This window comes from Crocodylus siamensis, chromosome 10 (assembly GCF_052110815.1).
Source record: "Crocodylus siamensis isolate JL-2025a chromosome 10, ASM5211081v1, whole genome shotgun sequence".
Taxonomy (NCBI): domain Eukaryota; kingdom Metazoa; phylum Chordata; order Crocodylia; family Crocodylidae; genus Crocodylus; species Crocodylus siamensis.
Genome location: NC_143404.1, coordinates 5,331,983 through 5,359,679, shown reverse-complemented (window position 1 = coordinate 5,359,679; position 27,697 = coordinate 5,331,983). Strand labels below are relative to the sequence as shown.

The window sequence follows — 27,697 nt, the reverse complement described above, 5'->3', positions numbered from 1 at the left end:
TCAGACAGGAGGCAGCGCTCTCTTGGCAAACGCTCGGGGCAGCATGGGGAGCAGCCAGCATGTGTACAGCAGCGCCCTGAGTGAAATCAGCCGCCTTTCCAAACCGCTCCCTGGGATAAACGCAGTTGAAGGAGGATAAAAATGCCAGCTCCTAAACCCCACGTGTCCACAGTGGTGAAGGGCCCTGGGAGGCCAGGGCTCAGCTAGTGGGGTGCAGATATGCCCTGGCTGCAGGCTAGCGGCCCCTACAGGAAGCATGGAGTCATGGGACTGCAAGGACCCTGCAGTCACAGTGGTACAGGCCTGGGCACGTGGAGGAAATTGGCGCTTTTTCTCCAGGCTCCCCCGCTGAGCCAGCCGTACCGCCACGAGGAAGCTCGCGAGACGCCTTTCCGAGGCGCTGCCTCTTTACGAGCCCGCCACGCCCCTGCAGCAGGACTTAATTCTCCTCCTCCCCTCCAGCCCCACCCCCCTGCCCGACGCCGAGCCAATCGCGGCCCACTTCCTCCCGGCGGAGCGCCAATCCAGGCGCTCCACGAAGAGCACTGCCGGGCGGGAGGCGGGGGAGGCGGGAGAAGCGACGAGCGAAGGCGCCGCAAGCCAATAGCACCCCGAGAAGAGCCCCGGGGCGGGAAGCCGGCGGCTGGCTCGGCCAATAGGAGAGCGGAAGCGCAGAGCGGGGGGCGGAGCCAGCTCGCGCTAGATAGGCGGGCAAGGGCCCAGAGCGCGGCACGTGACGGGGGCGGCGGCGGCGGCGGTCGCTGCTGCTTGGGGGGCGCGAGCCGTGAGGTGAGTGCGTGTTCTTCCCCCCCTGCCCTGGGGGCCCTGAGCGGCTGGGCGGAGCCTGGGGGGCTGGGACCCCCATGGGGTGCGCGGGGAGCCAGCCTCAGGGGGTCCAGCCCCGGTCCCCTCAGGGGCTCGGCCTACTTGGGCCGCTCTGGGCGGCCGGTGCGCTCCCGCGTACTGCCTGGCATGTGCGTGCGCTCGGTCCCCGCCTGGAGGAGAAAGAAAAAGACTTCGCCCAATTGTGCCAGTTTATTCCCGGCCTTCCTTGAGCAGGGGTGTGATGAGCTCGTGCCAAAGGGGCTTTTTTCGCTTGGATTATGGTGCTCGTGTCGAGAGAGGGATGGAGGCTGCTTCTTAAATCTGTACAGCTGAGAAGATTTAAAATATTTCTTTTATTATTATTCAGCCTGATGTAATAAACCTGACTTGCAAAATCATGTGTCTGCCCAAGGCTGCGCTGAGCTGCTGGAGTCCAGCCACAAAGCCACTTGGCTTTAGCCAGAGCAGTTATTATAATTACAGTTTGGGGCCCAGTTGTCTCGCCTGCTCGGTGCAGGGGGCTGGCTCAGACGATCTTCCCGGCCTGACGGTTTATGAATTCAAGACATGTGTCTTGTGTGTAAATCCCTCTTTTATTTTATTTTGGTTGGGTTTTTTTTTTTAAGGTTCTTTTAAAACAAAACTGTCAGTCGTTTTCTACAGAGCTTCTCATGGAAACATTGGTATCCAAATCCCATTCACTGCTGGAGGGTCTGAAATATAACGAGTGAAACTGATGAGTATATTCATCCTGGATGGGGGAAAACCAATGCAAACTGGTAAAAGGAAGTGGTCAAATTTTAATAGCAGAAGTAGAAAATAATCTTTTTTGGAAGCCCTTTCAATAGACAAGTCTCAGTCTCACTTTTATTTAAAAAAAATGATTTGGGTCCTTAAGGGTTGAGTGAAACACAGCCGTCTTGGCAGAATGGGCAACTTAATTTTTTTTTTTGGTCTCATTTCTTTTTCTTGTTAAATGCCTGTTTTTACCTATTTAAGCTTGATGCTTAAATCAACCCTGGTCTTTCTAAAGGTTTTTATTGCTTTGGGGTACCAGACAAATTAGACTTTGTTTTTAGATGAGATGACAAGCTTTCTAAATATTCTCTTCACCTTGTAAAAAAGATCTTTTTTGGGGGGGGGGAAGGGTTGGAAGGAGCTTTTTTTTTTTTTTATTGCCTTAGCAGTTCATGTGTATTAACCATCAAAAAGCCTGCAGTGTTGTCTGTTCTCCAAGGACTTCCAGTTCTGCATGAATGACCTCTTTGCTGACAAACAGTGCAGAATTTTCCTTTGCTGTGCCTATATTGATGCAGCTTATTTTTAGAAGCTGACATGTTTGAAGACTGTTACTAAAAGCAGGTTTTGCTTGGGTGTTGTATATTATTATAACTAATCTCTTGATTGTTTGGGCCTGTTATAGCAAACTTCATAAAGAGTTGGACCTGTGGGGGTGTTGGTTGAATTTCCTGGGCAGAGCTGTGGATAACTAAAGAAGTTCCTGTGAAGTTAATTGAAATGTAGCATCTCCAAATGACATGGTATTGATTAGTGCTCCTCCCCCCGGCTATAGCCTCTTATAGGAAAGGTGCCTTGGCTCATGGTTGAAATCAAAACTTAAAGATTTTACTATATTAAAAGTTGCCATTCTAGGACTGAAAAATCTTGTTCAAAACTGGTGGAAGCAGGGGCTGTATTAGTGGATATATTTACTATCTGCCCATAATACAATAATTCAAGTACAGAAGAGGTATAAGTAAATAGTGATTATGCTTTAACACTTCCTGGATTATTGCTGTTCCTCACAGCTGCCTTTACTGTTGATTTCTTTTTCCTGGAGTGGAGTGTATGACTTTCAACTTTGTGTCCTTTGCAAAAAATCAGTTAGCCTGAGGGTGTGTTGAGTAGTCTTTAGAAACCCTGGTTGAAGTGTAGGACCATTTATCTAGTTGTCCACAAACATACTGTGATAATCTGTTTAGACCAGAGATGTCAAACTCCTCTTGTGTCCTGGGCCAGACATGGGCCATTTCTATCCCATGGCATGCAGCAACAGTGGTAGCTCTGTGCCCAACCCAGGGTATGCAATGCAGCTCTGACTGCTGTCGCATGCTGGAGCTGCTGCTAGTGCTGCTGCATTGTGGCATGGGGGCAACTCTGGTTCTGGTATGAGACATGCAGTGGCTTGAGCATGGGGCAGTGGCAGGGCTGGCTGATCCAGTAGGGCTGAACCAGTGGCAATGAGCAAAGCCCTCCTGCCACTGATTGCCATGTCCATAAGGGCCCTTTGGCCCTGGCTGCAGCAGGACACTCGATCCCCAGCCATGTCCCCCAAACCTTCCAGTAGCTCGCTTGTAGCCTGGCTGGCTTCTTGTATGGCCCACAGAACTGCTCAGTTTGACACCCCTGGTTTAGACAAAGTGTTAGTGAAAGGTAAAGTTATCTTAATTTCCAAATGGAAGAACTTGGAAGACTGTCTTGGTGTGTGTCATGCAAATAGTCCACTTAACTGTATGAACACAGGTTTCCACAGTCATGGCCTGATATTGGAACTGTGACATAATCTTTCCTTCTCAAACACTGGTCAGTATCCTCTGCCCACACATTTTGTAATAAAGTGGCTGTAGTCCAAGCCTTCATTTGGATTAGGCTCTCCTGCTCGTCCAAATTTGTTATTAGAATAAATGCTTTACTAAATAGGTAGTGCTTTGTTAAAGCACCCTTGCCAACAAATGGCAACCAAACATTTAGTGGATTATGGTAAATTCTGTGATTTTAATTGCTTTAGGTTATAAATGATTGTACAGCAGTGCATAATTACAGTATGTTCCTTGCCCGGAAGAATCTATGGCTTGATATGTAAGATAAGAGAGACTTGAACAATGCATTGATTCAAGGCAGGAGGCTGAGAATAAGGTGGGAAGAAAATGGCTTTACAGAGAACTGTTTTTGTTTTCTCTTCTGGTTAATTGTGTTCGGAGTGATTGGATTTGAAGCCACGAATTGCCTGATCTCGGTAAGCCCAGTACAAATAGCTACTTGCTTGGTGGGTTTTTCCAGTTCTGTTTCCTTGAATCTTTTTTTTTTTTGCTTAACTCGAACAGTTGACTTTTTGCCTGCAACAGTGTTTTTTAACATTTTGAAGACCTAAATGCAGGCGGCTGTTCCAGGTTATGGAACTCCAGAAATGAGTGAAACCTTGAAGTGGAAAGAAAGCGTTAAGTTAAAGTAACTTGCTGAACTTCTCAATTTATCATGTGTTTTATTTGCCTAAGAGAAAGTGCTACTACTCCCAGGGTCCTGGAGCAGTACTACTTTCCTCTGTTAATGGTGTTTCAGAACTGCCCTGCTCAATGCAGCTGCACTCAAGATGGTATTGCAGCATCCCCAAGGTATCTTTTCAAAGAAACCTGGCTCCGTGCTCTTAAGAGACAAACTGTTTGGTCACTAGGTGCTACTGTAACATCTATATTTAAAATGCTTTTTTAAAATTGAACCTATCATTATTGAATAGATTGGAGCCTTAACCCTAGAGACATGAACTGTTTTGGATTCTTAATTGTGCATAATTCTGACTCAACCCATGACTTTTTATGGCTTTTTGTTCTTTCATCTAGCATGATATGCAGCTGAGAGAGAGAGAGGTCATCAGGATGTTAAAGTCTGAAGAGGGAAACTCATGTTTTTGTGTCTAGCATTTGTACAATTGTTTTATATTTGCTTTACTTCTCAAACAATTTAAAACTATTAGGAGGATTGCATCAAATGTCTTGTAATAGCCTAGTTCACTTGAGTTGGTATAAAGACTGGAGCAAAGGTGCCACTCAACAGATAGCAAGTAGCTCTTAACTATTTTAAATGGTTCCAGTTGCTTAATAACTGAGCCTGAGGTCACCAGCAGCTACTACAGATACTGAGCCCTACTAAAAAGGCTTAGAATTCAAACTTGTCCTAAGGCCACAAAGTTCAAAGTTGTGGCTTTTTTTTCTGTTTTTTGTTTTCCCTTTTGTTTTGTCTTGGTGTCTGTCCTGTCCCATCCCCCCTCCCCCCCCCCGGGCTGGGGGGGGGGTAGGAGGGGCATGCCACTTAGTTGTTGTGTGTGTCCTTCTAAAAAGGGGTGAGGGATTCCTTATTGGTCCTGATGGTAACAGGTGACAGCTTCCATTGTGGTTATGACTGATTGGGTGGAGGCTCTTGCAGACTGGGCATAGCATGAGGCTGCTGTGACTTTAGGGATGATCTCTGGTCAGCACATTCTGTTCAAATTGATAAGAGTGGTCTGTGACTAGTAGGAGTTGGCCTGGCTCTGTAGACTGAAGCATCATGCAGTTAGGCCTAAGGCAACTTCTACAGCTTGCCTTTACATTCTAAGTTCTTCAGAAACTCTTAACTGTTGCTGTGCTCTTGAAGCTAAAGAGCAAATGAGACTTCAGAAACTTCTAAATTTTCTTCTAAGCATCATTGATAATATTGCATTTCAAGACAGCAAAATGTGGGACTAAAGTTCTTGATATGGTCAATAAGCAGGAATCTAGGTTTTCCATTTCCCATGGAAAAACAGAGAAAAGAGTGGATTTTACCTTTTACCAGAGGCAAATGTGGATATCTCACTTTACTGGAGAAACCTGTGGGTGTTGCAGTGAGTTCTCTGCAGGCTGGCAGACTTCCAGCCTGCAGGGGGCTGGGAGGGAATGGGAGGAGGGCAGTCCAGCAGGGGTGCCATGTGCATGTATGTGCGCTTGGCAGCCAGGCGAGCAGCTCCTGCAGGTAAGTGTGGGGGGGAGTTGAGGCCCCCATAGGGAGGGAGTGAGGGCTGGAGCTGCGGTTGTTGCCTAGTTGGGCAGTGCTTCGTGCCCAGGGTCGCAATGTGTGGCTCCAGGGCCCTGGTGGGGAGTGGGATGGGGCTGTAGGCAGCTCATCTGGGGGAAGTGGGGCATGGGCCCAGCTCCCCTCTGATGCACTTACTCCTGGGTGGAGGGGAGGGCAGGGGAGATCCATGCTCCCCAGATCTGTGTGCAGTGAATGCGCTGCAGGCTTGGGCTCCTGCACTGCTGTCCTCCCCTGGGGCTTCCGCACCCAGCGTGTGACCCTGTGCCGCAAAGAACAGTGGGGTCACACAGTGCTGCAAGCTCTCTGCTGCCCCGGCAAGTGTCCCCTGCACACAGGACTGCAGCAGGGGTGCTGATGCAGGGTTGCATGCAAGGGGTACGTTGCCAGCGCTGTGTGGAGCTCACAGTGGCAAGCAGCTTTCTTTCATGGCACCACTGTTCTTTGCAGTGCTGGGTTGCATATGCTGGGCTGTGGAGTCCCTGGGGGAGGGCAGCAGGGCAAGAGCCCAAGTGAGCAGCGAACAGCTTCCCTCCCCGTGTACAAATCTGGGGGTCATGTGTGCCCTTGACCCCCAGGAGTGCACAGTGGTAAGGAGCCCCCCTCAGCCTGAGCCTGCAGCAGAAGGGGAGAGCTGGGCTCTGCTCTGCTGCAGCAGCTGCCACCTCTTACCACAGGCAGGGGGCTGTGGACCTGGGTCCCTGGCCCCAAAGCCCTGGTGGCTGGGGGAAGCAGGAGCTACAAGTGGGATGAGGGGCACCAGCAGAGTTGTGGGAGGTTTTTTTTGGGGGGGGGGGTGAAGGGCAGGAGCTGGCTTGGTGGGGGGCTGTGAGGGATACAATCAGTGCCAAGGGGACTGTGGAGGGGCATTTCATTTTAATCACAGATTTGGGGGGGTTTATCAGAATTTGTGGTTTTCTGTGGGGGGCGGGGACCAGGATCCCTGGTAATAAGGTAGCATGCTCTCAGAGTATATCTGGTAAGAAATCCTACTGGTACTGTGTATACAGTGCAAGGCAGTTTAACTAGTGAGTTGGTGCCTGCTGTATAAACCTTCATATACTTAGTGGAATGTGAGGATGCCAGCCGTGTGAGGATTAGCAAAAGTCAAGTGACTTCATCCCTTGGCTGAGCTACCTTGCATTGGACATAAATAAGTCGTGGGTCTTGCTGCAAAAATATTTGTTTTAGTGAGCAGCAGTGCTATATTGAGAGACTTGGTGATGAGGGATACATGTCACTGAGTGACAGGAAGATATGCAGGTAAGCATGCTACTGGCTTTATTCTTCCCTGTCCCTATTTCATAGACATTAGGGTTGGAAGGGACCTTGGAAGATCACTGAGTCCAGCCCCCGCCCAAAGGGCAGGAAGTCAGCTGGGGTCATAGGATCCCAGCAAGATAAGCATCCAATTTGCTCTTGAAGGTGTTCAGTGTAGGTGCTTGAACCACCTCCAGTGGCAGGCTGTTCCAGACCTTGGGGGCTTGGACAGTAAAGAAATTCTTCCTTATGTCCAGCCTGAAACAGTCTCACAGGAGTTTATGACTGTTCGACTTCATCATCCCTTGGGGTGCTCTGGTGAACAAACGTTCCCCCAGACACTGGTGGTCACCCCTGAGAAACTTATAGGTGGCCACCAGATCACCCCTGAGCCTGCACTTTTCCAAGCTAAAGAGCCCTGTGGGTCTCAGCCTGTTGTCGTAAAGTCTGTTTTCCTGACCTCTGATCATGTGCGTGGCTTCTCTGGACTCTCTCAAGCTTCTCCACGTCCTTTTTGAATTGTGGGGCCCAAAACTGGACGCAGCACTCCAGCTGCGGCCTCACCAAGGCCGAGTACAAGGGGAGAATTACGTCCCGGGATTTGCTTGAAGCATCCATGGATGCAAGCCAGTGTTTTGGTCGCTTTACTAGCCACAGCATTGCATTGCAGGCTCATGTTCATCTTGTGGTCAATGATGACCCCCAAGTCTCTTTCTTCTGTAGTGCTAGCCAGCGTAGGCACTGCTGAGCCTATAAGGATGCTGCAGGTTTTCCTTGCCAAGGCATTTTTCAGTGTTAAACGCCATCAGTTTCTTGTCCACCCATTTGCTGAGCCTGTCCAGGTCAGCCTGGATTACCCGCCTGTCTTCTGGTATGGATGATTTGCCCCAAAGTTTGGTGTCATCGGCGAACTTGGCCAGTCTGCTCCTGACTCCAATCTCCACATCATTAATGAAGATATTGAACAATACGGGTCCAAGGACAGACCCTTGAGGGACCCCACTGGTCACAGGGCACCACGATGAGTGACTGCCATCAATTACAACCCTCTGGGTCTGACCACGGAGCCAATTTCCCAGCCAGCGGATCGTGGTGGACCCAAGGCCATAATTGGCCAGTTTCGCCAAGAGGTGATCATGGGATACCAGATCAAAGGCTTTTTTGAAGTCAAGATATATGACCTCAATCTCTTCTCCCTTGTCTATGTGATAGGTCATTAAAAAGGGATATTACTGTTTTAGTTCTGGAGAAGGCTGTCTCACTAGCAATGCAAGGCTGGTTTAATGCAGTCCTTTGGCATAAAGACTTATCCATGAAATTAATAAAGGATCCAAGTTAAATGGAGAAATATCTTCAAAGTAGAGAAAAGGGCATTTGACAAATAAAGCAAAGTAAATGGTGGTGAGACATAAGGAAGAAACCCATCATATGGCTGGCTTAATCCGCTTCCCAGACATAGAGATGCTATTGGTGAAGACTATTCTTGTTATCTCCTTTTTTCAGTCCTAGCCCAACAGAAAAATGTCAAGGTGAGTGGACAAGACTTGCCGTTACTATTCATTAGTCCCAGATTTCTGGATTCATCTTCCTTTCTATGACCAGTTTCTTTGGTCTTGCATGTAGTTGCAATATTAATAGCATGTGTTCTAGTAAAAGCAAATGGATTGTAATATTGATAGCAATACTAATAATAATGAAACAAGTGTTTGAGGTGCTTGGCTTTCCAGCAGACTTTATTTTGCAGATATACAGGTAATCAAAATGATCCATGGAAGGTTTTGAATCACTACTGAAAGAAAAAAACATTGCTGCTGTTCCAGATAAGCTGTTGGTGTGGGTTCTAAAATCTGGGACCTTATTATAAAAGCCTCCGCTTCATGAAGCAGTTGAATTTTCTCTTCAAGTCGGAGTAAGCGGGACATTTATATACAACATTAATTGCAGTGCAAATACACTATTGGGAAGGATGGCACACTGATAGCTTGAGTACTGTTACACAGAAACAAATTAATGTCTGAAGAGATTATTTAAACAGGTTTTGCAGCCTATGTTTATTCACAAGTAAGCCATTTCTTTTTCTGGCTAAGCCCTATCCATGTGATAACCTTCTTACAGGCTCCTTCATTTATCGTACTAGATGTTTCTCTCTCTTGTTCTAAGGAACTCTTGGCAGACTTGGTTGGAAAGACTTTGGATTTACTATAATTGGGGACCTACAGAAATTACGATTTTTTTTTTTTGTGGATTTCATGAATTTGGGCAGTGCCCATGAAACTGGGGGTGGGGGGTGTAGAATTTACTGAAAATAAAATGCTATTTGCCTTCCTGGCAGCAGTCCTCAGGGTGGTGTGGCAGCCTGCCGGAGGGGGAAGGGGAGGCTGCCTGCTTGAGGGGCTGCTGATTTTTGGCTACAAGGGCTTCCTGTTATGTGACCCTGCCCTTCTAATCTGTTGCAAGGGGTGAGGCTGCATGAGAACCCTCACAGCCAATCAGCATTGGGGGGTGGGGCCACTGGAGACCCTTAGCCAATCAGAGGTATGGGGTCCTGCTGTGCTCTGCCCGCAAAAATGCTGCTAGTCCCTGTGTTGTCTGCGAAATTGGGCGGCCTCCTCAAATTTGGTAGGTCCCCAACTTCTATTAGCAAAGCAGAACTCTAGAAGTCATTCTTGACAACAGCTATTCTGTTTTAGCTCCAGTGAAGCTTCATGACTTAAGCAGCCATTATTTTAGTTTTCAAGGCCTTGGATTTAAAAAATCATTGAATTATAGAAATGTCACTTGAGGAGTAGAAGGACCATCATGGCTACATCACTTCACCACTCTTGAAGTGACAAGACACATAAAGTATCAACAAAGCCCAACCTGAACAAGTGCTTGTGGTAGTTCCCTGGCAATGGGCAGCTTCTCTCATAAATAGGATGAGAAAGTGTGCTCTAATCTCCTGACATGCAGCAGGCCAGTAAAATGTTTTCAGATATACTGGGCATATCTAAATGGATACATGTGCATTAAGGTGCTTTTCCTAATGTGCATTAAGTTTAGTATGTCCAGTGTGAGGTACTAAAAGCCAAGCACATTTGTTACTGCACATTAAGGCAGCCTAATGCGCATTTGTTTAAGTGACGCTTAATGCTCAGTAGCCTATTTTACTGTTGCATTAGCATAATTGCGTGATTTTGTTTTTTTTTACGTGATGGTTTAATGCTCAGTAAAATGGGCTACTGTGCATTAAAGTGCTCATGTAGGCATGCCCACTGTCATTTTCAAGGTAAATATAACTAGATCAGGATTAAAAGTACATAGCAAAAATGTGATCTGTCATCCTGGTAAACTTCTCTGTTTGATAGCAAAATAGTTTGTTTTTTTCAATCCAAATTTATCTCAAAGTTGAGAAGTAAGTGAAGGATGTATAGGAGGAGGTAGATATGCCTAAATCAAAGACTAGGAATATTGGGGCAGAGGAGGATGGGTTGTATGTTTATGGGGGGTAGGGGCAAGGGAGCCTAGTACTGAAATATTGAAGAACTCGGTCTTTTTAATGGATGCACCTTTTACACCATTAAGCTTTAGGCAGTCCAACTGCATGTCCAGGAAGGTAATGCCAGCATTTCAAGGTTGTTACATGCCAGCAGAAGCCCTATATGCTCACCTCCATGGTTACAGGCAGTGGAGCTGGCAGGGTACTCGGTGCACCCTAAGAGACACCAGCTGTTAAAGGGTTTCTGGCAGCTGGCAGAAAGTACAGGTACATCCACATGTGCTTTTGGTAGCTTTTCTGTTGCAGTAGAAGGCTTCTGCAGCTCATAAAACTGGTATTGCTTCCCCAGGATGAGGGGGCTTTGCTTTCACAGGGGAGCTGTGAGTATGGATGCATTTGTACTTCTGTTTGCAGAACTGTCCATAGTGCAGACCAGGCTGTTGGCAGGCAAATGTGAAGGTCTAGAAACCTAGGCCAGCTTTTCAAACAGCAAGTGCTTTGCGGTATCCATCACTTGCTCCCCTGTGTTCAGTGACCTCTTCAAAGTCCAACCTTTTGTGGAAGTGGGAAGTACTAGCTAGTCCCTGAAAATGAATGCCAAACAGGAGCAGCCTTACTTTCAGCTCCAAAAAACCAGATTGCCTCTAAGGTTAAATAAAAATAGTAATGTTAGCATTACTGTTACTGCTGCTCTTCGTGTAATTATCTGTATTTAGGATGACTGTCATACCGAAAGCTGACACTTAAGAAGCAATGCAAGTTGCCTCTGGATAGGTCACTAGATTATTTTTTTTTCTGGCTTCTACTTGACTGTGTTGATTTAAGGAATTTTTGCTACATGGAAACTTGCTTCAGTCTCCGGGATATGCAACAGATTCTTAAATTAACGTCTGTGTACAATTATTGCTGTCACCACTTGTTTCAGTTATTAAAATCCACTTAACTCCTAGAAAATATTTTCTTAGACTCCTTAGCATTGGATTTTAGGATTGGACTATAATTGGACAGGGCAGATGATAGAGTAAGTAATAGCTGGTATTTGCTCAAGCCTGAGCCTGTGTGCTTGGCAGGGGAAAGAATGGGTTGAAGTTGACTGGGGGGTGGGGATAAAGGTTTCGTTGGTCGGCCAGCTTGTCCAATATAAGTACTGGCATACTTAACCATTGATGTTCCTGTTGCAGGAGGTAAGAGGGGAAGCAAGTAGAGGAAAAAGGGTGTAGGTGGAAGATTTTGAGATGAGACTTTTTTTCCCTTCCTGACCTTTGCAGAAAGGTGAAGGGGAAGGAAAGAACTGGTATGTAGCTGTGCATGAAGGCTGTATACCCTTTAAAATGTGTATTCTTGAAAACTGGGCTTTTTCCCAATATTGAATCTGGAGGTGGAACTAAACATGTACAGTGATTTGGGACCAAATCTAACTTTAGAGACTACAACTACATCTAGTAAAAATGAATGCATGTTTTATAAATGGCCTTGTATAGGATGACGGCAAGATAATGCCTTCATGTTTGCTTGCATATGGCCAGGGATCTGGATTTTTCTGTTTCTCACAGAAAAATGTGTATGTGTGTGTGGATTTGCCCTTCTACCTGAGAAAAATGCAGGTTTTTCATTTTAACAGAGAAACATGCAGGTTTTTTCACTTCTGCGAAGAGCTTTCTATAGACTGGCAGAGTACCAGAGTAGTCCTGGCAGCTGGGGGCCCCTTCTGGCAGGGGTGTGGGGATGGGACAGACTGCGGGTGGGGCCTGGACCCATGTCCTGGTGAGTCAAGATGGCAGGGGGAACTCTGACTCCCCCCCCCCCCCCCCCCCCCCCCCCCGACAAACCCCAAAATCAAATACCAAAATGTATAGGTACTTATAATTGATTTTATTGTAGTGATTTGAGGCAGTGGTAGGCTTCCAAATTTCTTTAAAACAATAAATATATCAAGGAGAGAAGGAAAGATTGGAATATTCCTTAAATACTAGTCAGTGCAGTATTTTTACAAAGAAGACACGTGCAGCTATAGTAAGAGGGAAGGGGCACAAAACCTGTGGTGCTTCAAACTCCCTGCATGGGGAATATGATGCTCACCCAGTTCAAGAAGCAGGGCTCAGCTCTAGCAGGACCGTACCCTCAACTAACTGCCACACTGCTCAGCCCTGCTTGTCAAGCTGGGTGGGCTTTCAGCTGATGCTGCTGGCTACCCACCCAGCTCAGAGGCACTGGGGCAGTTCAGCTGCCACAGAGCAGGCCCTCTGCTCACTGATCTCCAGCAGTTAGTTTTTGGAGACAGATTGTGTCATATGCAGTGATCTTGGGTTTTGCTGTTTAAAAATTGCAAATTCTCTAACTTAACCCTTCCCCCCCAAATCCGTAATTAAAATGAAATGTCACCTGGCCTGAGTGCAGTGCGACCAAACAAGCCTGCTGGAAACAGTGTAGCTCCAGCCCTCCTTGTGTGCAGAGCCAGAGACATGTGTCCTCTGTGCCCTCCTGGGCTGTGTGTTCCCCATGCCCCTGGACGAGCTGCTCATGGCTCCATTTTCCCACCCTGCCCCAGCTGTGCAGGGCTTGCCCCTACCCTACTCCCTACCTCACAGCTGCTGCAGCTGCCCCGCATTTGGGGGTGGCATGTGCCCCCCCTCCGCATCTGTGCATGGCAGGTGTACGTGGCATTGGGCGGCGACTCCTGGGCCAGCTGCAGTGGGGTTTAGGCATGTGAAGCCCAGCCCCCAGCAGCAGCTGCCTCTGCCACACACAGATGGGAGGGCACTGGGCCTCTGCCTGGGGTACACGCAGTGTGGGGAGCTCTCCTGTTGCCCAGGCTTGATCCTCCCACCACCTGCCTGGCTGGGGCCCCCACTCACCTTCCAGGTCTTTGCTGCGTTCTGTCCATCACCATGGGGGCCTTAATCTGGCCTCCTTCCCCCACCAACTGACCTGCTGGGTTAGGGGGGCATGCATGCATGTATATGTATGTTAAGCACCCCCAGCCCAGGGTCTACTGCAAGAGGCTTCAGGATTGACTGGTTGGTGACCATTACTCTCGGCAGCATTCACTCTAAAAGTCTGTTATGGGCATCTTCTGCTAGTCAGTGGGCATGAACCGGTGCAAAGATGAATCTGCCTGTCTTAAAGAATTTGAACTTTCAAGGGTAGAGATGCTTTAAAAGTTGTGTTGTTCCTTTTTGACTAGATCTAATGCTCTATGCACAGTTGATTGGGCCTGGAAGCAGCTGAGGGCCCATGACTTGGCAATCCTGGGTGTGGCTAGTGTATGGTTTTTAAATATCTGCATGTGGCTGTTTATATAGTAAAGCCTTTAGTGCTGTGAGTGGAGTCCTGGCACAGAGCAGCTTGTGCAGCAGTTGTCTGGATTGCGAGGGGGAGGGGTCATTGTGTTTTAGACCATGATCCTTCAGGTTATTGCTGTTGTTAGCAAACGGTCTGCAGTAGTGTGTTGCTGCAGAGACTTTTTTTTAAAGCCTTAAAGATGGCTTCTGTGCAGGATTGTAAAAAGACAGTTTGGCTGTAGTCTTAACTTCCATCTTTTCCTGTTACTGGGAAAATATGCAGGCTGGCATAGTCTCCAATGATTAATTTTGTGCATGACTAATCTTAACTCTGCATTTTTCTCTCTTCTTTAGACTTCCTATAGAAAGTAAAGGCTGTAAGTTGTCTAGACTTCAAAGATGAAGCTGTGTTCCCACAACTGTGTTTAGCACCACCAAGTAGCAGCAGCTCTGCTTGCCATAAGTAACAGCACAGTATCAAGGATTCCGGGGGTTCAAAAATGCTGTTTAGTGTGAATTTTCAGACTAGTCATTGTTGCGACTGCAGCTTTTTTAGAAGCAAGCTGGGATGTATAACACTAAGTAAACAGAGGTACACAGCATGGAGGTGTTGTATGAGCAATCAGTTGACAGCATGTTGGAAACCTGGCCTCCTTTTATGTTATCTCTTGAGGTGCAGCAGTGGTAACTTAAAATATCTGGCAGTGTTGCAGAACTGGCTTACTGACCTGCAGAGATTCTTGACGTTTTTGTAACCCAACAGGCTTTCTGATATAGGCTTTGAAGACTTGTTCGAACATGTCACCAGTATAGCTTTTTGCAAGAGGCTATTTTGGTCTTGCTTTTGATGGGAGGGATGAGATGCTGTAATAAACTTAGGATTTGCTTTTTATACCAGGAGCCTTATTCCGTTTCCCCGTCTCTGTCACTTCCTCCATAAGATGCATCAAATCATGCTTGGTAATGGAAAACTTGCAGGTGGGGCTTCATCTTGCCTTCATTCTTTTCAGAATGATCCAGAAAACTTTCACGAATACTTGTAGAAACAGCTGTATCCTCCCATGCAAAGGTGATGCATGGCATTGGTTTAAAGGCACACTAAAGTCTCAAGGGGCATCTTGAGACTTGTGAAGAGGGTGGGGGAAGTTCTGTCCTTGAATCTTGGAATTTTGGGGGGAGGGGGTGGGAGGGTGTTTGCTTTCCCTATGTAGCAAGACCATCTGGAGGACATTTCCACTGTTCTGCAGTTGCATACTGGTACAATGAGTAAATGTGCTGTCCTGTTTAATATATTTCCTTTCAGGAACACTGCCTTTTAATTCTCTTTGTCCGCATGATGATGTGTTTGCTATCTCTAATTAGTAACCTTCCTGCCAATACACTTCAGTTGACTTAAAGTAGATTGTGTATATTGTTTTTCCCAAGGTCATCTGAACTATAGTGCTGAGGAAAGCTAACAAGTATGAACTATTGCCTTTCCTGTGAAACATCTAGAGTAACTTTAACTGTTGTAACTGAGGGCCCTGGATACCATGCATCTCGAATAATGGGGCTTCTTTTTCAGCTGAGGAGGGCCAGCAAGGATTTTTTGTTAAGTCTGCCCCTGCACACGGCTTCATAACAAACTTCAGTATCAAATAGGACAAAGCACAGGAGGTGAAAACAAGTCTTTTCTGGATGGGAGGCTAAGCAGTGGGGGTGATGACTTTTCAAGCTCCACTGTGTTACAAGGAGTACTTGTACACAAAACTAAACGGCTGCAAAGCCATCCAGGGTGCAGCCACCCAGAGAATTTGGCTAGTTATTTTTCCTTTCTCTTTACTTCGCTGTATTTTAATGCTAGCTCTGACTCATCAACAGACTTCCATTGATTTTTTTTTTTTTTGGGTGAGTCTGTTAACTCCTTTTCTCTTCTGTAGGAAGTCTGACATGCTAGTCCTGCATCTGTACATAGTCTGCTTTGTACATTGATTGCAGCAGTGTTTCAGATGGGCTACAAAAGTCTCAGCCATGGCACTAACATTTCAGTTCGTACTATGGATGCTTGCCTTCTACATGGCTTTCTTATCTCTTCTGAGAGGCTTCTAGTCCTGGTTAGGCTGGCTAGATGCAGTTGATACAAATTAGCAATCAAAGGGATTCCTTCTGGTTTAGAATTGTGCACCTGTCCTGTTAGCGTTCCTTGTTTGTAGTGCAGTCTTTTCTTGCCGGTGTTTCAACTACAGTGTCTGTCTTTTCTCCTGAACATATAGATCATGGAGCTGAAATGGTTGTTGTGTGCGACACTGCTGGTTCTTGGAACAGCTGTTGTCCAGGCACATGATGGTGAAGATGACAATGACGATGTAGTTGATATTGAAGATGACTTGGAAGATGGCATTGAGGAGGTAGAAGAGTTGAAACCTGAAGCCAGCACCCCTCCTCCAGCCCCAAAGGTTTGACTTTAAACTATTTGATCTTGAGAACTGCACTTGTTTTGGTGTGAACTGCTCCATCATTACAAGGATCTGGGCCAGGAATCATTTTGATGCAGAAATTCAGTGTAACAGCAAAGTAAGGGTGATAATATTAAAGATACTGTCTTGACAAACAGTAGCATTGGAATGCTAATTAAAATGCTGCTCTTCCCACCACCAGGGAAAATCTCACAATGTATGTGAATCCTTCAGTAGGCAATATTAGTATTTATAGGTGTAACAAGTTAAGTTTTTAAGGCAAGAATACTGACTTTCTTTCTGTATTGGCAACATAAACAAGAAGTTAAGAATGCTTCGGACCATTTCAAGTCTTGGTTGGGTGGAATGCAAACTCCACAGCCATGACTTTCTTTGGACAGCAAATTGTTGAATGTGTAAACAAGAGATGTTTTGTGAATTTTCCTTCTTTCTTCAACAGGTCACATATAAGCCCCCTGTTCCAACAGGTGATGTCTATTTTGTGGAAGCCTTTGATGATGGAACTCTGGCAGGGTGAGTGATCCTCAAGCTGCTTTCAAAAAGCAAATTGGGCCTTGAATTGGGTATATTTCTTTACGCTTCGTTGGAAACCTTAGCGCTCAACTAGTTAGTGTTACATGGCCAGAGTTTAAATGAAACATCCTAATGCAGCCACTAACTCCCTTTCTGCCTAACCTCCAAAGTTCCTAAAACTTGTAGAATATTCAGTTATGCAGCTTCCTTTAGGTATTGATTTACCTAACTGAATGGGGGCATATGGTGCACTTTTACTCTTTTTTTTTCTCTTGGTTGCTTTTAATTACCTCTCCTGGGTTTGTGATGGGATGGAGAAAATGGTGGTATTACCCCTGCGAAGCTAATGAAATGCTGATGTTACAATTGGTGGCACAAATGTTTGCCATCTTAGAAAAGAAGCAAATACACAAAATCCTCCAGCAGCAAAACAGTTGAAAGGGCACAAGGAATTTGAGGATATTGCTGTCCTTTTGACCAGGTCTTCTTTAGTGTTTATTTATAAATGTTTGTCTGTATGTTGCTCACCTCTGCTGGGTATTTTGTTTCAGATGGGTTCTTTCCAAGGCCAAGAAGGATGACACAGATGATGAGATTGCCAAATATGATGGTGAGTGGCCAGTTCTTTAATTGCCCATATAGCAAAACCTAGGCTTAAGATTTGAGACTTAAACATTTTCACAAAAATATGATCATGTTTGGGTGTGACCTTAGCTAATAATGTGCAGAAAGTAGTGCCTATTTCATCAGGTCCTGAAGAAATGCATTATTTTTGGATGGCTAGCTTGTACATTGAAACTGCATAAGGCTGATCATGATGGCAGAGTGACTGCTTAAGTAGAGTAAAACAGGTATTTTGGGATTCTTGGAAGTTCTGGTGCAAAACCAGTTGAAGTTTTTGTGGCTTTCTCTCCTCTCCTCCAGGTAAATGGGAAGTGCAGGAACTGAAGGAAACGAGGCTTCCAGGGGACAAAGGGCTTGTGTTGATAAGCCGGGCCAAACATCATGCAGTCTCTGCCAAATTGTCAAAACCTTTTGTATTTGATACCAAACCACTCATTATACAGTAAGTAGGGGAAATTTAATGATTTACTTATGGTACCAAACAGAAGGTGGTGGAAGCCTGAGGGGTTTGCTCCAGAACTAACTTTTTTGTTTGACTCAGGATGTAAGCAGTTGCCAAGCATGGTAGACTCTTGCACTGCAAGGTATCTACTTGCACTGCAAGCAGATACTGTTTCCCACCCACCCTTGAAAACTATAAACATGGAATAGTAATAGTTTCAAGTTTCTCTTGGTGAGGTCACTATTCCTACAGAAGAAAATAGATGCGTTTTGAATTTCTACCAGGTAGCCTCTTGGAGTGTGAAGCTGAACAGGTTTGCAGTTATGATTGGGGTTTTACTCTACTTAGTATAGTTCCTGTGGCAAGGCAAACTAACGAGATGTAGTTAAGAAGGCATTTGAGTCAAGTTTGTAGTGTTTCTTTTTGTCCCGCAAACTGTCCCACTTCTCTCTGCTCTCAAAAAAAAATAAAAAATAAAACCTCCAGACTAAACAAACCCAGTTTCTTCACTTTGAACTCATGGGTCAGTGTTGGTTTTTTTTTTTTTTTTGGAAAGCTCTTAATTCACGTTGCAGTCTGGATTCTACAGTTTGTCCACATCCTAAAGACCAGGCTATATTATCTGTGAAGGATTCATTTAGAAATAAGAGACTATTTAAAAGAAGCATGAAGGGAACAGGTTTGGGGTTTTTTCATATCTAACATGCCCTGTTCTCTGTTGTCAACTTCTACATTAGGTATGAGGTAAATTTCCAAAATGGAATTGAGTGTGGTGGTGCCTATGTGAAACTGCTTTCAAAGACCCCCGACTTGAACCTGGTGAGTGGTGTGAATGCTGTTTCTCAAATAGAAGCGTCTTACTCCTCTCCAATAAACTTATGGTTCTTTTAAAGTGTATAATCAGTGGTATGTATTTTGGGTTTGATTTCAGAACTAGTCTGTACCAGAAGCTCCTGTCATCCCCACTGAGGACAGCAGGTGTTGAGCTCTTTCTGAAAACTCAGGCCTCTGTGGTTAAGACACTTGTAGCAGCTGGGCACTCGAGCCCCTCCACATAAGTCTATAACATCGTAAATTCTTTAGACATTTCTAAATGTCTATTTTCCTGTTCCTTTTTGCAGCAAGAGTAGCTGTTTCATTTATACAAGGGGCACTGGAATTTCTGTCTTAGCCCTTCCAGATATAAACAAACTTCATGGGGGGAAAACTGACTGAGCGTTAGGTAGCTAGTTGTCCTTTTAAGCTTGAAATTAGTATGGCTGAAATCCTAGGCGACTCCCCCAGCTTTTTCTCTTCACAGCCACTTTGAAATGTTTAAAAAAAAAAAAGTGTGTAAAGTTAGGGCCATCCCTAAGGGGTGGTGTGAATCAAGGTGACCACCCCACCGCATGCTTTGTGGGGCCCTGCAGAGCCAGACGGAGCAGCAGTGACACGGAGCAGGGTGAAGCGATGGCTCTGTCCAGCTGCTGCTACCATCAGTGGCGGCAGCGACAGCTTCTTTGGGTCCAGGACCTGTGGGATCAGAGTAGGGGCGGGGTCCCATGCAGGCTGATTTGTCCTGGGCCCTGCACCCTGCTCGGGTTGCCTCTGTGTAAAGTACTAGTCTGGATACTTTGAGATTTTTTTTTTTTCTGTAAGAAACGCTTTGGACTATTGCATATCTGATTGTGCCTAACCTATGAACCCACTAGTATAGCAGCCTTGTCTGAAGGTACAAGTAATGGAGCAGATGATGAACTGTTAAGAAGCCTTCCTCTCTCACCTTCTGCGCGCTCTTCTCTCACCCAAAAGGTTGTGTTCTCATTCAAGGGAATGGGTGAACTTTTGGGGCCTCTGTCATAGAGAAGTTAGACTGCAAGGAACCTCCTAGAGGTCATATAGTTCCAACCCCTATGCCTGAGGCATAATCATCCCTATCCAGACCATCTCATGCAACTGTAATGTAAACCAGGGGTGGGCAGTTATTTGGTCTGAGGGCCAATTAAGGAGTTTCCATGAGCTGTTGGTGGGTTGTAGAGCGTGCTGTCAGGAAGCGAAGTCCAGCTGCTGGGCTGCCCCTGCCTCCCTGCATGCATGATGGCTCGGGCTGTTTCATGTACTGGGCTGGTTGGGGTTGAACAACTTGCCACAGGCCAGGTAAAATCTCATGGTGGGCCAGATCCAGCCTGTGGGCCTTATTTTGCCCACTCTGATCTAAACTGTAAGACTATCCTTGACCCTGATGCAACATAGACCTAACACCCTAACCTGCCACGGGTAAAGCAGAGGAACCACAGTAGCCAAAGTCCTGCTTCTATAAAACGTTGTCAGCATATGCTCAAGAAGTCCTGGGTAGAGGGCTATCTATGCTTCCTGCTACAGAGGAAGGCACAAATGCCCACAGTCCGTACCAGTCTGACCATGGGTGCTGGTAGAAGTGGATTTCACTCTAGGATGTAAATATGGCTTTAAAAATGTTTAGTGTAACTTCCTCTAATTATACCTGTTAAAGGATTAAGTGATGTAACACAGCAGCTCAGACACAGCTGCTGCTAGGAGCCACAGGCTCTAAGAGCATTTTGACTGCGAGGAGGGAGGGGATGAGGCAAGTCCAGCCAGACAACACAGCCCAGGTGAAGACCTGCTCTAGGAGGGAGCACTTGTGGAGGCACAGCTAATTGCTTAATTGATAAGTCAGTAGGCTGCTCCCTGGTTTCCTCTTGGGCTATGGGTGCTAGTCTACCACCACCACCTTCCTCCCTCCCTTGGCTTCATGCCCTCTGCTTTCCCATTCCTGCTGGGGTACAGAAAGGCCCAGAGCTAAAGGATAACTGGTAAACTAAACTAATGGGTTATCACCAGGGGTCTAGGTTTTCTGTTTACCACAGAAAATTGGAGAAAACCACTGATTCCCTGTTTTTATTGGAGAAAACATGGATTTTCCTCTTTAGCAGAGAAATCCATGGATTCTCTGCTTTTGCAAAGAGCTCTTGCAGGCTGGCACAGCTCCAGCCCTTCACCTTTGGTCGGCACATACAAGCCTCCTCCTCCCCCTCCCCCGGGCAGGAGGCCGGGCAGCATGTGTGCAGTGTGCATATGGCAGGCACCACCACACTGCGCCTAGTATTGCTTGCCCACAAAGCCCCCTGCAGTGGGGCCCTCTGCTCTCACCCCCTGGCCCTGCTTCTGGCTGCAGTGTGCTATCTGGGGCTGACAGCACCCCCCACTCCTTTTGGCCCACAGCCCCCAAGCCCCACTTACCTCTAGGATCCAGGGACAAAGGGCATGGCTCTATGGTGGCAGCACTTGCCCGCAAAGGTGCGCGCTGCCCCCCCCCCCCCCCCCCCCCCGCAACACACAACTGCCACTGCCATGGAGCCATGCAGCTGGTCACAGGGCATAAGCAGCAGTGCAGTGGTGGCTGCTACATGTAAGCCCCCCTTTCCACACCCCCCCCCCCGGTGGGGCAGTACATATGTGGCCCACACACTGTGGTTGCCACTGCGCTGCTGTGCCCTACGCCACTTGCCCACAAAGCTGTGCAGGTGGCCGTGGGATGGTAGTGCAGGGTGCAGTGGTAGAGTGCGGTGGTGGCCTTCATGTGCGGACCTCCTCTCAGGCCAGCTGGCATGTGTGGCCTGCGGAGTGGCACCCCTGCCCTCACCCCCTGGGCCTGCTCCTGGGAGTGGGCACAAGGGTGCACACGTACTTGCTGGGGTGGGGGTCAGTGTCTGTGTGGGTCTAAGGGGTTGTTGTGAGGGACATCAGGAGGGCTGCTGAGGCTCTGGGGGGAGTGCAGGGCACCAGCAGCGCTGGGGAGGGCTGTGGGGAGCCTTTTAATTTTTTTTTACCATAGATTTTTGTTTTTTAATTGGGGAATTTTTGCATTTTTTAATCAAAGAAAACCAGGATCCTTGGTTATTGCTGCTCTTATCAGATAAAGGATTAAGTGTTTACCTGCCACTCTTCCTGACTTCAAGTGAACTAATAGGAAAAAGTTCTGTTCTCTAAAGTAGACCCTGTGTTTGTCTCATTTTTTAATTTTGTCTGCTTCTAGTGGTTGGACAGAACAAATGTCTGCATAAAAATGTGAAGACATGGGGACCAGTTGCATCTCAAAAGGGGGGTGGACTAGGTTGACTCTTCTACTTAATGCCTGTGATTCTAATAAACAAACTGTCTGATTTTAATTGAGAGCATCAACTTCTTTAATTTAGTTATAAGCACCCCGTGCTAAACTTTTAACCCATTACTTTGAAGTTACTCCAACTAAAATTTCTTTTTTTCTCCTTATTTAAAAGGATCAATTTCATGACAAAACACCCTATACAATTATGTTTGGTCCTGATAAATGTGGAGAAGACTATAAACTGCACTTCATTTTCCGGCACAAGAACCCCAGAACTGGAAAGTATGAAGAGAAGCATGCAAAGCGTCCGGATGCAGATCTGAAGACCTACTTTACCGATAAGAAGACCCACCTTTACACTCTTGGTAAGGAACTTGTAAAGCGTGTTGGTATCAAGGCAAGTGGAGTGGGGAGGGGGAGCTGTTTTGGAGAGAGGGGTGGTGCAAGGAGCAGATCATTGGAGGCTCTCTCCATGCAAGAAACCATGGAGTAAAGAGCACATGCTGATGAAACTCTGACCATCTGAACTTTGGTAAAGGAAACCATGAATTGGCAAACTTTATATTTAAATACAGCATTCACTCAGTTACTTTATTATTATAGCCCAACTAATCTATAATAAATATAGTAACACTATATCTGTATTACTCTTTTAACAGTAAGCTCTAAAAATTGATAAGGGGTAGGGAGGGGGTTTGTAAAAATGTTGGATCACTCTCTTAAACTTTCATTCCCTGTCCCAGGCCAGATCCAGAATATGTGGTTCCTTGCAGACTAGATCCAGCTCAGGGCATGGGGTGGATGCAGTGGCAGCTCCAGCTCCTATTGCATGCTGCATGTCCAGTGCTGGAGCAGGAGCTGCTGCTACTGCTCCTTGCATTTTCATGCTGGGGTTGCAGCTCTGGCTTCAGCATGGAGGATGTAGCAGTGACAGTTTTGGTTCTAGGTCTGGCACATGGTCACAGGCACGTAGTAGAGCCAGTGGCTGGGGGCTGTTGCAGTGGCAATATGTGAAGAGGCTGGAGGGTGACCTAGGGTCGTCAGCCATTGCTCACCCTCCTGCCACCAACCACTATGTCCACTGGACCTGGACTCTGCAACAGGGCCCCTACCAGCTGCGCTTCCCAACTTCCTGTGGCCCATCAGTAGCCCAGCTGGTCAGACACAGCAGCTCCACAGGCTGTATGCTTGATACCTTGCTCTAGAAAAAAAGTGTTTCTAGCTGACTTCCTGCCCCTTGGGCAGGGGGGTTGGACCCAATGATCTTACGAGGTCCCTTCCAGTCTTAATGTCTATGAAATATTGTGTGTGCGCGCTCCTGTTTTGCAAGCAGCTCAATTTTGATTTGGTCTTTGTACATTTTAGCCTACTGTTATAAACTCAAGATTCTAAGAGATTGTAAAATCAGGTGGAGAAAAATCCACTAGAAAAGGTGGATCAGAACATTGATTTATAGTAGGTACCTAAAGGCTATTAGACAAATTTTCCTTTCCACGGATAGGATACTGCAGTATAGCATAGCCTAGAACAGTGGAGGCCCACCTTTTGTGGCAGGTGTGCCACAAATTAGCTCTGCACCCTTCCCCTTTGCCTGATCCACTTCACAGCTTTCTGGTCCCAACTGTGCTCCCTGTTGGAACTCCTGCTTTACCTTCTGCTTCCTACCCTATCTGCTGCTATGCTGCCTGTCCCTACTCTAATCTGTGGGGTGCCACACAGTGTCTGTGCTACTTGTAGAATTCATGCTGCAGGCTGGCCAATGCAGGTCTAAAGCATCAAATTTTGGCTTTTGGTATCTGGAAAAAAGTTCCTCTTTTAAAAGCAGTGTAATGGGGAAGAACACAACTCTTTCTGATGTAACAGATCACTTTTTAGATGAGGTAGGCATGTGGAGTAGGACTCTCCATAACTAAACATTTTAAGATGAGTTTAGTTCCTAGGTTTATTTCCCCTTGGCATTACTACTTGTAGAGGTAGGTTCAGTCACAATAATTGTCTTAAGGTTTGAAGTTTGGGGAAGGATGGTGTAGAAAGGGGGAAATGGCATCTTCTGGACTTGTTTTCCCCCCTTCTCCTTTTTTATTGTAAAAACCTCCAACAGATTTTGTTCCCCTCTCTTCCAGTGCTGAATCCTGATAATACCTTCGAAATTTTGGTTGACCAAACTGTTGTGAACAGTGGGAATTTGCTGAATGACATGACTCCTCCTGTGAACCCAGCCAGAGAAATTGAGGACCCAAATGATGAGAAACCAGAGGACTGGGATGAAAGGGCAAAGATCCCAGACCCAGATGCTGTTAAACCAGATGATTGGTGAGTAGCTGAGAAGATGAATGTAGCCAGATAATGTGCAAGTAACTAGAGACTACTTTAGATCTGCAGTAAGTGTGGTATAGTTCTGTAGTGGGTTTGTGTTGGGGTTTTTGTTTGTGGGGTGTGGGTGGTGAGGGGGCTGTTTTTTACCTGTATCACTGTAGGCAGTTGAGATTTTGAGTACAAGTCTAACATTCCAGACTTGTTCAGCTGTACTGACTGGCAGGTGATTTGCAGATTGAATGCAGGCAGTTTTGGGGAGGGAGTGTCACAGTTCAACTGGCTTGCTTGAGCAAATGTGGTAACTGATCTTTTTCGGTCAAGTCCCTTGCTTAGCTGTGCGCTTGCTTCCTTTGGTCAAGTGTGGTATGGCATGTTACAACATGACAATTCTAGTCCATGGGAATCAAACTGCTTAGCTCTGAAATCTGTTTAGTTATCTGTAGTGTAGTGTGTTAAGAGCTCTGATCAGTTCCTTTTAAGTGAAATGTTTTTGGCATAGAGTAGACGATAGAAAATTTCCCTCTTCTTCAAGGGATGAAGATGCTCCTGCAAAAATTCCAGATGAAAATGCTGTGAAGCCAGAAGGGTGGCTGGATGATGAACCAGAATATGTAGCAGACCCTGATGCAGAGAAACCAGATGACTGGTATGTTGACTGTAGCTAGACTCTGATTTGTCTGTCTTTGTATGATGGGTAATTGCTGTAGCTCAGGTTACCAAGTAGGTTTAAAAACCCAAAGATATTGGGGGTCAGGAGCATAACTGTGCTTGCAAGTAATTGTGCCCTAAACAAACTGATAGGGAAGCTGGCTATTGCAGGCTAGCATAATTTAGGATGTGCAAAGTAGTACTAGTAGTGGAACACGGAGCTGTTCTCCTGCTTTCTTCTGCACTATCCTTCAACTTCTGATCTTACACCCAAAACTAGAAGCTCCTTAACAAGGGCTGTCTTTCTGTTTACTGTTATACTTCTCATCCATGGATCTGAGCAACACTTTTTTTAAAATACACACTCCCCACTTATTCAGCAAGGATGATATGGCCTTTGCAAGGAAACATACCTTTTTCTTTCTGTTGAGAGACTTTTTTTGAAACTGAGGCTTTCTTTCCCAGGGATGAGGATATGGATGGAGAGTGGGAGGCACCTCAGATTGCAAACCCCAAATGTGAGTCAGCCCCTGGTTGTGGTACTTGGCAGCGTCCTATGATTGATAATCCCAACTACAAAGGCAAATGGAAGCCTCCTATGATTGATAACGTGAACTACCAGGTAGGTCTCAAGCTTTTGCAGAACTTCCTGGCCGGTGTTGGAACATTTTTACTTTTTAGATGTACTAGCTTAAGAAATGCAGAAAGTTGGAACTTGTCTCTCAAAACCAGTGGCTAGAACTGCTAGTGTCACTTTTTTTTTTTTTTTTTTTGTCCTTGTGCCTTTTTTAAATTGGGTTCACTTGGGGAAGGCTCTTTCACTGTAGTGGATTATCCTGGACTGCAGTTTTTACCCCTTCTAAAATAAAAATCTTACTTTAAAAAGGGGAGGGGCAGGATATGAAGCAGAAGTACATGAGGGTGTCTTTTGTGAAAATAAGATAAAACTGAACAAAAAGTAATTATGGTCCTCCCACCACCTCCCCTTGCCCTCCCAGTCTTCCAACCCAACTTGGGCTGTTTTTGATGGAAACTTTTGTGTCTTGGTGTGTGATACTGAATCTTTTGTGCTTTTGTTTTGTTTTGTTTTTTCCAGGGGATCTGGAAACCTAGGAAGATCCCAAACCCAGACTTCTTTGAAGACTTGGAACCATTCAAGATGACTCCTTTCAGTGCTGTGGGACTTGAGCTGTGGTCAATGACATCTGACATTTTCTTTGACAACTTTATTATCTGTACTGACCGAGCAGTAGCTGATGATTGGGCCAGTGATGGGTGGGGTCTGAAGAAGGCAGCTGATGGTGCTGCTGAGGTGAGGAGCAAAAGCTTAGCTTTTTTTTATAAATGAATACCAACTATATGCTTGGAGTAGCTTCTGGCAGCTTTGCAGGCTGGATTTCCGTAGATCCTGGTTTTTTTGGATACAAGAACATATCCAATGAATACATGTGAAATGAACCTAATTAGAGCTGTGATAGCTAATTAAGCCCATCACTTTTATCATGGACACAATAACTCCTAGAAGCCTTTTTCAGTAGTTACAGCTTCTTAAGCTCCTTTCCTACAAAACCATGTTGATGGTCTTTTTCATAAGATAATCTTGAAACAAATACAAATTTCTGTAAATAAATAGTGCTCTTGAAATAAAGATAACTATAGGTCACCTGTTGTTTCAGAATTGGCAATCTTAAATTGTGTAGTTTGATCCAAACAAAACTTCTTAAGTATCATGGACTTCTGTTGTGAATGTAATGGCTTAAGGTGTTTCCACCTAATACAACTTTTCATGCTATTGGAACTGAGTGTAGGTTTTAGCCATCCTCCCATTCATGAACATTCATATATTAGACTCTTTAGATATAGTTTAAGGTATGCACGTACTCTTCCACAGACTTGAATTATGAACAATAAAATCATTCTTAAGATGGCTGTTTACACAGAGAGAGCTTACAAAGACTTCCAGTGTAAATGATGGCAATCTTCTGAAGCTGTCCCTAACTGGAATGTCTGAATCTATGGTCGCTAGTCCTCCATGGATAGCCATGTAACTCTTTTTGTTCTCCTGAAGTAAAAGCTAAATACAAGCGTTTGGGATTTCTTTTCTTTTTTTATTTTGTAGCCTGGTGTTGTGGGCCAAATGATGGCAGCTGCCGAAGAGCGTCCTTGGCTCTGGGTAGTCTACATCCTAACTGTGGCTCTGCCTGTGTTTCTTGTTGTCCTTTTCTGCTGTTCTGGAAAGGTATGTACTTTTTCTTTCTAGGCTTCAGAGAGAAGTTTTAGGTCAAGATGTTTTCCCCTTGTGGAAAGTGGTTCACCTTGAGACTTTTCTGTCTGCTTTTAGAAACAGCCCAATGCTGCAGAATACAAAAAGACTGATGCTCCTCAGCCTGATGTGAATGAGGAGGAAGAGAGAGAAGAAGAAAAAGACAAGGGGGACAAGGAGGAGGAGGAGGAAGAGGAAGAAGAAGCAAATGAAGAAAAGCTGGGTAAATTAAATTCCTGTTTGGAAACATTGGGAAATCCAGTACTGGTTTTCTCTCTCATTTTGAAAGTAAAATGTGTTGGCAGATGTTAATGTAGGATTAATGGCAAGTCATCTGAAATGAGTGAATATTTTCTAGAAAGACTTCTCTTTTTTTTTTCTCCCTTTAGAAGAAAAGCAAAAGAGTGATACTGAGGTGGGAAATGCTAGTCAGGAGGAAGAAGAGGAGGAGGAGGAAGAGGAGGAAGAAGATAGAAAACCTGCATCAGAGGTAAAACATCTTGGAGACATCTCTTCAAATTCAAATGAATCCTGTAAGTTAGTGGAGTTCAACCCCTACCCCATAGGCCAAATCTGGCTGGTGGGGTTCCCCACCAATCCCTGGGGAGTCTTATAGGCCATGGCCCTGTATGTTAGCTTAGGTGTGTAGGGTGGTA

General features: G+C 45.7%; 1 protein-coding gene across 1 annotated transcript in view; it reads left to right on the top strand.

Annotated features, from left to right (window-relative positions):
* The first annotated feature begins 649 nt into the window (after nt 1-649).
* The window catches only part of CANX (calnexin), a 30,984-nt gene continuing 3,936 nt past the window's right edge, over nt 650-27,697 (top strand). The window contains exons 1-14 of the mRNA XM_090064940.1: nt 650-789; nt 15,924-16,106; nt 16,567-16,640; nt 17,192-17,250; nt 17,565-17,706; nt 18,444-18,525; nt 21,987-22,179; nt 23,938-24,127; nt 24,663-24,776; nt 25,244-25,400; nt 25,875-26,090; nt 26,898-27,017; nt 27,120-27,264; nt 27,431-27,531. Coding sequence (XP_089921066.1) covers nt 15,927-16,106; nt 16,567-16,640; nt 17,192-17,250; nt 17,565-17,706; nt 18,444-18,525; nt 21,987-22,179; nt 23,938-24,127; nt 24,663-24,776; nt 25,244-25,400; nt 25,875-26,090; nt 26,898-27,017; nt 27,120-27,264; nt 27,431-27,531 — 1,773 coding nt within the window. The 5' untranslated portion in view covers nt 650-789; nt 15,924-15,926. The remainder of the gene's footprint in view (nt 790-15,923; nt 16,107-16,566; nt 16,641-17,191; nt 17,251-17,564; nt 17,707-18,443; nt 18,526-21,986; nt 22,180-23,937; nt 24,128-24,662; nt 24,777-25,243; nt 25,401-25,874; nt 26,091-26,897; nt 27,018-27,119; nt 27,265-27,430; nt 27,532-27,697) is intronic.